This window comes from Coenobita brevimanus, chromosome 13 (assembly GCF_032717465.1).
Source record: "Coenobita brevimanus isolate Jiangsu-jjx chromosome 13, ASM3271746v2, whole genome shotgun sequence".
In the NCBI taxonomy this organism is placed as follows: Eukaryota; Metazoa; Arthropoda; class Malacostraca; order Decapoda; family Coenobitidae; genus Coenobita; species Coenobita brevimanus.
In genome coordinates, this window is record NC_136966.1 from 57,912,369 (window position 1) to 57,923,129 (window position 10,761).

The window sequence follows — 10,761 nt, forward strand, 5'->3', positions numbered from 1 at the left end:
CAAGGATGTTGAATTTGGCCAACAGTACACGATTTTACTCACCCATAGAAACCATCCAGTTTGTCAGAACCTATCTTGCTTAACATTTTCCATGGATGAAGGGCACTAATCAACTTCGTTCTACTGCCATGTTCCTTAACACTGTCCATGGATGAAGGGCAATAACTAACGAACGTCGTTCTGCTATCGTTGTAAATATTAACCTTGAGAATGTTTCATCTCGCGTTTTGCTCACAACAAAACTGGTACATATTACATGGCTGATGTCTAATTATTTTTACTCTGGCTCACCATATGATACATACCAGAAGGCTACTTAGTAAAACTGACGTTAACCATACTAATTTGGAGGAACTTATGTATCAGTCCCAATTCCAAGATCCGACCTCCAAACCGACACACCCTGGCCAAAACAAACGGAAGAGTTTCATTCTGTAGTCTCAAGAAATGTTCTCTCAGGGTATCTACCTTACCTCACTGCTCATTTTAGGCATCGTAACAAAATGTAAGTATGTGTTTTGGGAAATTATGCTTAAAATTACCACCCTAACCCTAATATGCTGTCCCCCATTACCTCTGCTTTTGGTTTTTGCCCACTCTTCCCAACCTAACCTAACCATTATTTTTGTATTTTCGCCCTTCCTTTATGTGTTATATGCCAATTTGGGTATATTTTTATGGCAAAATACCAATTTAAGAGCTGCATGGTTTCTTGATTTCACCATACATCCCTAACACAGGTTTTGGTGGTAGCTGGTGTGGTTAACCTAAGTAAAGTTTTAAGGTTGTCTGACGCTATCCCACGTCAGGGGTGGCACAAAATCTAAGAGAGTTTCCCATCACGATATATTTGCCACTTTGGACTGTCATGCTTCTTGGGTAAGTTACTTAGGTCAGGTTAAATTTGAGTAGTTAGGTTTGAATTCTTAGGTTTGATTAGATTGGTTAGGCCTGGTCTTTATGGTCAATATTTAGCCAAAGCCACAATTGGAATTAAAGCAGTTTGAAGAGCTGTTTATATCTTGCCGTTTGCTGACACCTTCCTTTTAAGACACTTCCATCATCAGTTAACTCCTTCCCCCCCTTGATGTCATTAATAGCCCCAGGGGTCATTTACAACATATCACAGAAAAAAAAATATCAGCAAATGATGAGATATAAACAGAAAACATTGCAATATATATACTTGAATTCCAACTTGTGGTTTCTGCTAAATATTATCCTTCATTGGAATATGTAGATTTGATTACCGTATGTTAGGACAGCTTAGATACCGTAAGTTAGAAGCTGTTAGAATATCTTTGACTGTATGAAGCTGAAAATTCCCCTTATCCATGATTTTTATAAAGTTTATGAGAAGGACTAACCAGTTTCATCACCTTATAATTTTTTTTATGACTGAAATTTTGTGGAAGAAACTCACATGACGAAGGTTTAAGAACAGGATCAATGTATTTTGCTTTTACAGTTACATAATGTCCTCCTCAGTCTGGCTTGTGTCTCATTGATGATTAATAGTTCAGATGTGCATAGGGTTACAGCTGCTACTGTACGCTACTACTACTGCTGTTATCTTGCCATTTCCAAACCATTCTGTTTCGAAGAGTACCACAGTATAAAGGGGTTAGTGAGGGATATATGCAACCACTCTAATTTGGACAGTCTCCTAAGGTAGCGACATAAAAAGGGGAAATAAAATAATATGATAAAGACATCCATGAATTATAAAAGGGGTCAGTCAGGGCTTCAAGTTTGAATTATCTCATCTAAGGTACCAGTAATTAAATAAGGGAAATAAATAAAATAATATGACAGACATCCTGGGACTTTATTGGTTAATTGGAAAGAATGTTTACCTTTGTCCTTCTCATCAGGTGTAGGCATCAAGTGTTATCAGTGCTCGACAGACGAGGACCCCGAGGGCAGGGACTTGTGTGGGGCGTATGAGTCCTTTGATGAGGATGCACATGTCCCTGTTGACTGCTTCCAGGAGGAGTCTGTCACACCCGGCACCTTCTGTGTCAAGGTCACAAAACAGTCGCCACGTATGTTCATCTGTAAGTACTGTATAATATACCGTAAAGTACTTTAATGTTTTATTATGACTTTTTCCTGACAACTTTTTTTTTTTTCCCCCATCATTTAACTTGTATCATCTCATAAAATAAAAATAAAATCATAAAAACTTTCTGTTACTGTTTAAGAACAGTGGACAATGGTCTCTTCTGTTCTGGTTACACCCTGACCATTCGTGTGGCTCAAGTGTCAGCTTTTAGCCATGCGGGGGATACTAAAGATATCAGGTAAGCCCCTTCAGTCCTGAATTCCCCCCCCCCCTTTCACTGATGCCAAGTTCATACTGTATAATACTTTCCCGTTCTGCCACCTCTCAAACTCACTACTCTGTCTTGCCAAGCTGTCAGTCCCTGTGTTATAACACCCAAGGCTGTCCAAAGAATGGTTGTACATTTAATTAAAGCTTGGACTCCCCAGGCCATCACAAGACTGGGAAGGTGTTAATAACACCTTCTTTAATCTATTCAGTACAGTGACATGTTTAATTTTATTTTTGTTGATATAAGATTGATAGTTTTCCCCTTTGTGTGCTTTACCTTCACTCGTTCCCGAGCACTACCTCACCCCATCATTAAGTGGAAGAAAGAGGTCGGAATGATGATGATTATGAATAATGAAAAAGAAAAAATCCAAGGCTGAGAGCATGCAAATATTTTCTTTCACAATTAAACCTTAACAAAAAGAGAGCCAGATTTTAAAACCTATCCATTTCAGGATGTCTTGATACATTTGCATTATGCTTGGTTAGTTCCTCAATATTTTCATTCCTTTTTCTTAGCCTGTCCTGAAATTCCTCTTGACCCCTTCCTCCCCCTTTTTTTTATTGTATGCCTTCTTCCTCCATTCTCTGACCCTCCTGGATATTTTTTTATTATTACATGATTATTATTATTTTTTTATTTACTGTATTTATTTATTTTATTTGTGTCCCCTTTTGTTGATAAAGGCAAAGGCATTGCCCCTGGGTAGAGGACTTAGGTTTTGGAGCGTGTAGCACTTTATGACTGGATGCCCTTCCTGATGTCCACTAGTGACCCTTGGGTGGACTCGAACCTTTGACCCTCTGGTCAGAATGCTCTAACCCACTGAGCTATGGCTACTACAACCAGCTAGGTGACAGGAAAGCGCTACCTCTCCCAGCATGGCAACTTACCCGGCCGTAGTGTGAACTCACGACTCTTAGGTCCCAAGTCTGGCACTCTACCACTGAGCCACCATGATCATATATTATTTTATATTTTAAATTGAATTCTGTTACCTCTCCTGAACTAAGGTGAGGTCATAGGTCCATCTTCAGGTAGGACGAAAGTTCATGATGGTGATGAACATTTCTTCATTGCCTTTTGTACAAACCTCATGGCTGACCCCTCGCCTAGAACTCCCTCACAAACTTTCTGTCCCACTTCCCTGCCTCACCTGATATAGTGCTACTTTCAAGTGACTCAGCACTGAGTTACATATTGAATGGTTTCTTGTAGCTCTGGACACCATCTGTGAAAATTTGGTGGTAACCATATACATGTACTTGAATGGATGTCTGGTGCATGAATTGGGTTTAGAAGCTCAAACTGTATGTGGCCCACAAGGTTTTATATCTGAGTGGTGGTTGGGGTTTCCAGCTCTCATACTACTGCTCAGAGGCTTAAACGTTAGGGGAAAGAAGCATAGTGTCAGGCCCTTACACACCTTACGGGGCAGTAAAAAAAATTGGATGATTAAGTGATTAGATAGCTTAGCTGGCTAACATACACTGAACCTGTTCATCCTAAAGCGCATTTTTCTTCCACAGGGGATGGACGGTGGAGGACAGTAATACGTCGGTGTTCATCAGTGACCGAAACTGGCGTGACCAACATGTGTAACTGGGGTCTGGATCCCAATGGGGTGTACTGGGAAGAATGCTATTGCACCTCTGATGGATGTAACTCTGCTCCATATTCCTCATCACCCTGCCATGCCCTTCTCTCCTGTGCCCTTCTAGCCCTTGCCTTTCTTAAATGGCTGGCTTAACCCTTTCAATCCAGTGATGCATTTTCAGCTGCGTTCTTGCTGTCTCCAGGATATTTTATTCACTGTAGGACAGATTTTTCTTGTGAAGAGTTAAACAATGTATAGCCTTCACAAATCTCTATGCTGCAAGATGTGTCCATAGGCTCTACAAAATTGTACAGTAGTCGTGAGAACAATAGAAAATTTGCATCCCAGAATGAAGGAGTTGAGGGCTTATACAGTATTCTAAGTGGCTTTGGAGATTTCATAATGCCTCTCCCTTATGGATTTATTCTACACATTATTCTCAGTATTCTCTTGTATGTTACTGATGCAAAAAGTGTCATTATGTTATCCAAGAGAATACAGTAAACCCAATTATCCTACATATCGTGGCTAAAGGGGTGTTGTAAAGTGACGTACTAATGGAAATTGACGTGCAGGCCAGTCTTGTTACGTGACAGGGTTTCGTTAAGATAAGACCTATTGTATAATGAGGTTGGTATAACAAGGATTCATTAGGGTTAAGGTGGGTGACCTTGACCACAAAACCTAAAATGCCCCCCAAAACCTGCAGTACATCCTCGACCAGTACCGGTACCAGTCGTCACCTAGGGTCCCTCCCAAGGCTGGGAAACAGCTGCAGGGCCTGGATGATCACTCCACACCAATTCCTGTCACTTCACCTAAAATCGCACACTGGACAATGTATTTGTTAAGCACTTGCACTATTATTTGGCTGTAGAAATGGCATTTCAGTGGCCATTCATGCTCAAAATAAAACGAAAGGCAGGTGATCACAGCGAATGTACAAACTGGGTGGCCATCTTGCCTCAGTCAACTGACTGGAGGTCCTGATATGGGGAGGGGCAGTTACATAAGGTGGACATGATTTCCAAGTCACAAGTTTCAGTATTTCACATACAAAAGGTTATCATTTCACTTAATATCACACACTGTACTGTTTGTTATGCACTTGCATAATTACCTGACAATAGCAATGTTGTTTCAGATTTTCAGTGGTCATTCATGCACAAAATGGAACAAAAGGCAGACAGTCACAGTGCAAGTAAACACTGGGCTACCTTCTTGGCTGTGACAGCTGACTCTTGGCTTGTCAGTGTCACTGTGTCTGCTCAAGATTCTCAGAGGCAGCAGTTGAAAATATTCTAGTGAAATCACGACCAATTTTTAAACTATTCTAAAAGAGGGTATGATTTTTGAATAATCTTTCTAGTGACGTATTGCATATGAACAGTCATATAATGAAACCAGACTTTAATTCCCTCCCCAAACTCCCCAAAGGGTCTAAGCCCCTATAAAAACCCTATAATCTTGCTGTGTAACTGCTCAGACATAGAAAAACACCCCTGAATGGTGGCGGGACTCCTGATGAATGGCGCATATTTAGATTTTGGGACTTCCTGCAGAGTTTTAAAAATTCAGCCCCATTTGCTGTGACATACTGACGTCGGCTGAACGATGCACCAATGGAGTTTACAGTATTAAGGTGCGATATGGAAAATAGATCACTGAGGACGAAGTGTTATGAAGTCTCTTGTGGCACCTAAAAGCTTGGAATTACATTCTCATTGGTTAACCTCTCCAGTCCAATGATACAGGTTTATTTTGTCATCCTGAGACTGTCTTATTCACCGTAAGAAGGAAAACTGCACCCTTCATTAATACTTTCTGTGTGCAATGTCAGATCTAAGCTAATAAAATAATCTGAGGAAAAAGAATACTAACTAAACTAATGCCATCAGACTGAAGGAATTAGGAGAATCGTTACCACTTCTTTCTTTTCGATTTGTTTTCCACATGGCACTTTGCTTTATGTTTGTACAGTACTGGTAAGCCATTTATTCCTTTGTAATACTGGCTTAGATCAAATAATTAATATACAGGAGAGTAAGAAGATGGCATATGCAGAAATACACTAGTTGGGTGAGGTGCTAGAAAATACCCTAAACCCGTGAGAAACCGAGATTATGACCCAGTGTGATATGAGGGGTTTGATGCGTGAACCTAACTTGTTGAGGCTGGGGATGTCTTTTCCATTTCATAGTTGGCATATACTGGTGATTTTATTAAGCTCTGGACAGACTTTTCATGCTGGAGGGTCTAAAAACAGTCTTAGCAAACCTCATGAGTACCACAGGTCTTTACTAAACTAAATAAAATTATCAGATAGCTGCAAGAATTCAGTATGATGATGTCACTTGGATTTGAAGTGGTAATTATATATAGTGATGGCTCAGACTTCTGTGGTAAATACTAAGTACTTTCAGTCTGTTTTACGGTAGTGAAAGCATTGTCATCAGTTTAAGCAGTGTAAGGGAGTGTGGTTAATAATCCCGTAAGGTACTGTGTGCAACAATTCTTGGAGAGTGTCCCCGGTTTGGACAATGCAAAAAATTAACAACATAATTAAGAATAACAGTACTGAATTTTGTCAGAACTGAAGTGGCCATATGCCAGCTGACATAAAGCCCAAAGACTACAGTATGTTCTCATTATATGTCACTTTTTTTATTTTTTCCATTAAGTCCACAGGAAACTACAGAAAAAGTGCCTATTACAGTTCCAATGCTACAGATAAAGATGATTTGCCAGTTTCCTCCAGTTTATAGTATCAGTTGTTGAGGAAGAGTTGTAATAATTTGGAAGACATCTCTGACACATAATGAGAACTCGCTGTATTATAATTGCCCCTGAATAATACAGATACAGTAAATTTTCGCTATACTGAACTACAGTAATAGGAAGAAAAGGATGATGATATAGCCAGTGTTTGTTAGGGAAGACTATAGTGACCCCAGGTTTGATTTACTGATATGCTATTTCTTGTTCACCAGATACATAATGGACTTGAATGTTTAGAGTTACATTCAGTTTTGTGTGTTTTATAATGGGTATCTTGGTACTGTATAGGTAAATATTTAATATTTTCAGTCAATCAACAGCAGAACAGGAAAAACAGCAAAAATTACTCCTTAGTTACCATTTTTGTCATCTGGTGACTGTGTCACTTCAGTAAGTCGATCTGTCATTAAGTATATTTGAATGCTGTTTGACAAGCACACACAGGTCGATGTAGTTGAAGTTCAGGTTGACTGTGTTCAGTATAATGAGGGTTTACTGTAATCTCTTTCAGTTCCGTCCATCAGATCTTTAAATGTGTAATGTTAAAAGTTTTTAGTATGTATAAATGAAATATTTTTGTGAGTAATGAAGTTATGTGTATGTCTGTTTATCCATGATTAGGTTTACATTGTTTTTATTTTAAGCTTATGCGATAAGATACCAAAACATTCCCCGAACCACAAGGACAGTACATATAGTTTATAAGCTGTATTTTAGCACATCTCGGTAACAAATCCGTCCATCACCCTTCCACTTTTATACTAAAACTGTTGTAATATTCTTTTAAAAACTTTTATGTAATAATGGTATTATTTATCCTTTCTGTTATTTTTATAAGGTGTTTGTTAGGGAGGGATGCCTTCACAGGGTGGCATTGATATGACTGGGCAGTGGAGCTGCCTGGTTATACAAACATCCCTAAGTCCCCTCCCTATTCCCCAAAAGGAGGATGGTGGCTTCAAAAGAAGGACAACTTCATTCTGCAGTCCATTAGGTACACATTTCAGATAAATGTGGGGCTGCAACTACCTCTACTACTGCTGCTACTACAATAAAAAAAAATAAAATTTGGTGGATAGCTTGAATTCGAAAATGGAATGATCCTATTCCAGGAATTGAAGAATGATCTTTAGTGGAAAAGTTTCTAGAGAAGGGAAAGAAGTTGTATGCGGCTTTCATGGATTTGGAGAAAGCATATGACAGGGTGGATAGACAAGGATTGTGGAAAGTGTTAAGAATATATGGAGTAGATGGGAAGTTGTTGAATGCTGTGAAGAGTATGTACGATGGTGCGAAGGCTGCAGTGCGTGTGGATGGTGAACTAAGTGAATTTTTCTCTTTGAAAGTTGGGTTGAAACAGGGATGTGTCATGTCTCCATGGTTGTTCAATCTGTACATGGATGGGGTAATAAAAGAGGTACAAGGTAGGGTAGTGGATGTTGGAGTGGCCCTGGTGAGAGAGGATAGTGTTTGGGAACTCCCTGTACTATTGGTTGCAGATGATACTGTGTTGTTGAGTGAAGACGAAGGGGAGCTGCAAGGCTTGGTGGATGAGTTTGGGAGACTCTTAAGAAACGGAATCTAAAGGTGAATGTAGGGAAGAGTAAAGTGATGGTATTTGAGAGAAGTGAAGTCACTGAATGTACAGCGAGGTTGGATGGTGAGGAATTGGAAAATGTGAGTACGTTTAAGTACTTGGGTAGTGTGATGAGTAAGGATGGAGGTTTGGAGGGTGAAGTGCTTGAAAGGGTAAAGCAGGGAAGAAAGGTTGCTGGTTCTTTGAAAGCAGTGATAAGAAACGGGAGTGTGCATGGAAGTGAAAAAGTTACTACATGACAGTATTGTGATACCAACTCTAACGTACGGAACTGAAGCTTGGACGTTGTTGGAAGGACACAAGTCAAGAGTGAGAGCAGTGGAAATGAGTTATTTAAGAGGAGCCTGTGGAGTCACATGGAGAGACAGACTGACGAATGAGGAGCGTTGTGGTGTGGATGTGGATGTGATAGGAAGCGTTATGAGGAACACACTGAGGTGGTTTGGCCATGTGGAGAGGATGGAGGGTGAAAGACTGACGAAGAGAGTGTATGTGAGTGAGGTGGAGGGGGGAAGAGGAAGGGAGAGGCCGAAGATGAGATGGAGGGATGGGGTGGAGAGGTATATGAGAGAGGGGTGTGTGAGTTGGGAGCAGGGCAGTGAAATGGCGGGGGACAGGGAGACTTGGATGCGATTTGTTTGGGGCCACCCCAAACGGGATTGAGGCGTCTGGCAATAGATAGATAGATAGACTCTGTTCTGCTTAGGAAATATGTCCCTAGTTCCTTCAAGCTATATCTTAGGCTTCACTCCCTGACTGTCTAAATTATTTGTATTTGAGGCCTAAGTGAACACTGGGACTGAATTAAGGGCAGGATTTAAGGTCAAGGAAAACTGACTGCTGTTAAGATACAGTGGACTGCAGTGAAGGGTAGGGCAGGGAAGGTAAGTCAGTACATGGCTAATGAGGTCTGGGACCATAATCATATTCTCTCCTAAGTTAAAGATTGCTTGTGTTACACTGACTTCACATCCAGGCTTACCTGGATGTGAATCAGGTAGACCGCAGGCTAAAGCTGCTTTTTGCAGTCCATCTTCCTCCTCTCAGGATGTAGAAAGGCAACTGAGGGACATCTGTATGGTATATCCAGGCAGCAGTCACTAAGTACTGTACTGTATATCTGAGCTACCACATGAAGACATCCTTCAGCAGTACCCAAAAGCAGTAATGCAACACTAGCACCAGATGTTCTAATGTTCCTGTATGTCACCAGACAGTTTCGCCAGGCGATGGTTTTGCTTGCTGATGACTTCACTAGCTGGAGTGTTATGTCAACACTGAAATGTAGGTATTGTATTGATAAATGCGCTTGCTTGTTTGCAGTTACAACAGCTTCTATTATATGTATTTTAAAATTTGATTTGTGGGGTCGCTCACCATCCACTCACTCGATGTAGTGCTGCTCTCGGGTGTCTGTCCTTTCCTCTCCATCCTTCTTTCCTTCCATTCTCTTCTGTCTTTCTTTCCTTCATTCTTTCCTTGTCCTTCTGTCTACGGGTGACTTTACACTCCCTCTTCTGTCTTTCTTTCCTTCATTCTTTCCACTTCCTTCAGCCTGTGGGTGACTCTACACTGAGTGACAAGCCAAATGGTTTCCTGTGCACTAGGAAACCATTTACTACGCTGGGTGGTAACCATACCTGTATAACCAAACTGGCGCCTGGTGGCTTCAATCGAATTGAGCCGGTGAAGGTATATATCCAAGGGATGGCTGGGGTTGATTGTTCATGTAATGTCACTCAGGGATGAGTGAGGCTGGTCACTCTCATCTTAAATGTCGGGACCAACTGCCTAGCCCCAGGCTCCTACGCTCCTCATGGGGCAATGTAGGATTGGATGATGATGATAAAATTTGATAAAAACCATTGGAAAGTTTGTAATAATCACTTTTCTTGATGTATGGTATAATAAATAGCGTCAGATAAATGTTGGCCAAGAAAGGGAGGAAACCTTTGTATTGCTGGTGTTTTGTCTTTTTTTGCAAATGTGGGAATCTTCAGAATTCTGAAGACTATGCATCATAGCACTGTAAATTGAATGTTCAAATGTTTGGTAGAAAAAATATAAGAAAAAAAGAAGCAGGAAAAGAATATGAAAAAGACAAGAAACACCAGTCAAATGGCAGAAAAATAGAGGCAGGAAAAGAAGAAAAAGAAGACAAGAGGCACCAGCCACACGCCAAGCAAACATGCATTTTGCTCATAAACCATGTTTTGCAAACTGCTGACCTGCTCTCTATCATGAAGCACCAGCCAAATGGACATGCCAACATGCTTTTTACTCACATATCGCGTTTTGCAATCTACTGACCACCTCTCTTCCTTTGTCTCCAGTATCTTTATGCTTACTGTTTTTTCCTGCCCTACTGTTCTACCTCTCTTCACATTTCCGTGTTTCTTCCAGCCTTTATTTTCCCCTCTACTCCTACAGTGCCATATATATATATATATATA

At 40.5% G+C, this 10,761-nt stretch overlaps 1 protein-coding gene across 1 annotated transcript; it reads left to right on the plus strand.

Annotated features, from left to right (window-relative positions):
- The first annotated feature begins 447 nt into the window (after positions 1 to 447).
- On the plus strand, positions 448 to 4,514 carry LOC145416576 (UPAR/Ly6 domain-containing protein crok). The gene is made up of 3 exons (XM_080285524.1): positions 448 to 505; positions 1,875 to 2,057; positions 3,866 to 4,514. Exons 1-3 carry the CDS (start codon positions 448 to 450, stop codon positions 4,084 to 4,086), a joined length of 462 nt encoding a protein of 153 aa, XP_080141650.1. The 3' UTR covers positions 4,087 to 4,514.
- The last annotated feature ends 6,247 nt before the right edge of the window (positions 4,515 to 10,761 follow it).

Coding starts and splice junctions, on each gene's coding strand:
- LOC145416576 (XM_080285524.1), top strand. CDS start 448: ATGTTCTCTCAGGGTATCTACCTTACCTCACTGCTCATTTTAGGCATC. Junction 506..1,874: donor TTTAGGCATCGTAACAAAAT/GTAAGTATGTGT, acceptor CCTTCTCATCAG/GTGTAGGCATCAAGTGTTAT. Junction 2,058..3,865: donor GTCGCCACGTATGTTCATCT/GTAAGTACTGTA, acceptor TTTCTTCCACAG/GGGATGGACGGTGGAGGACA.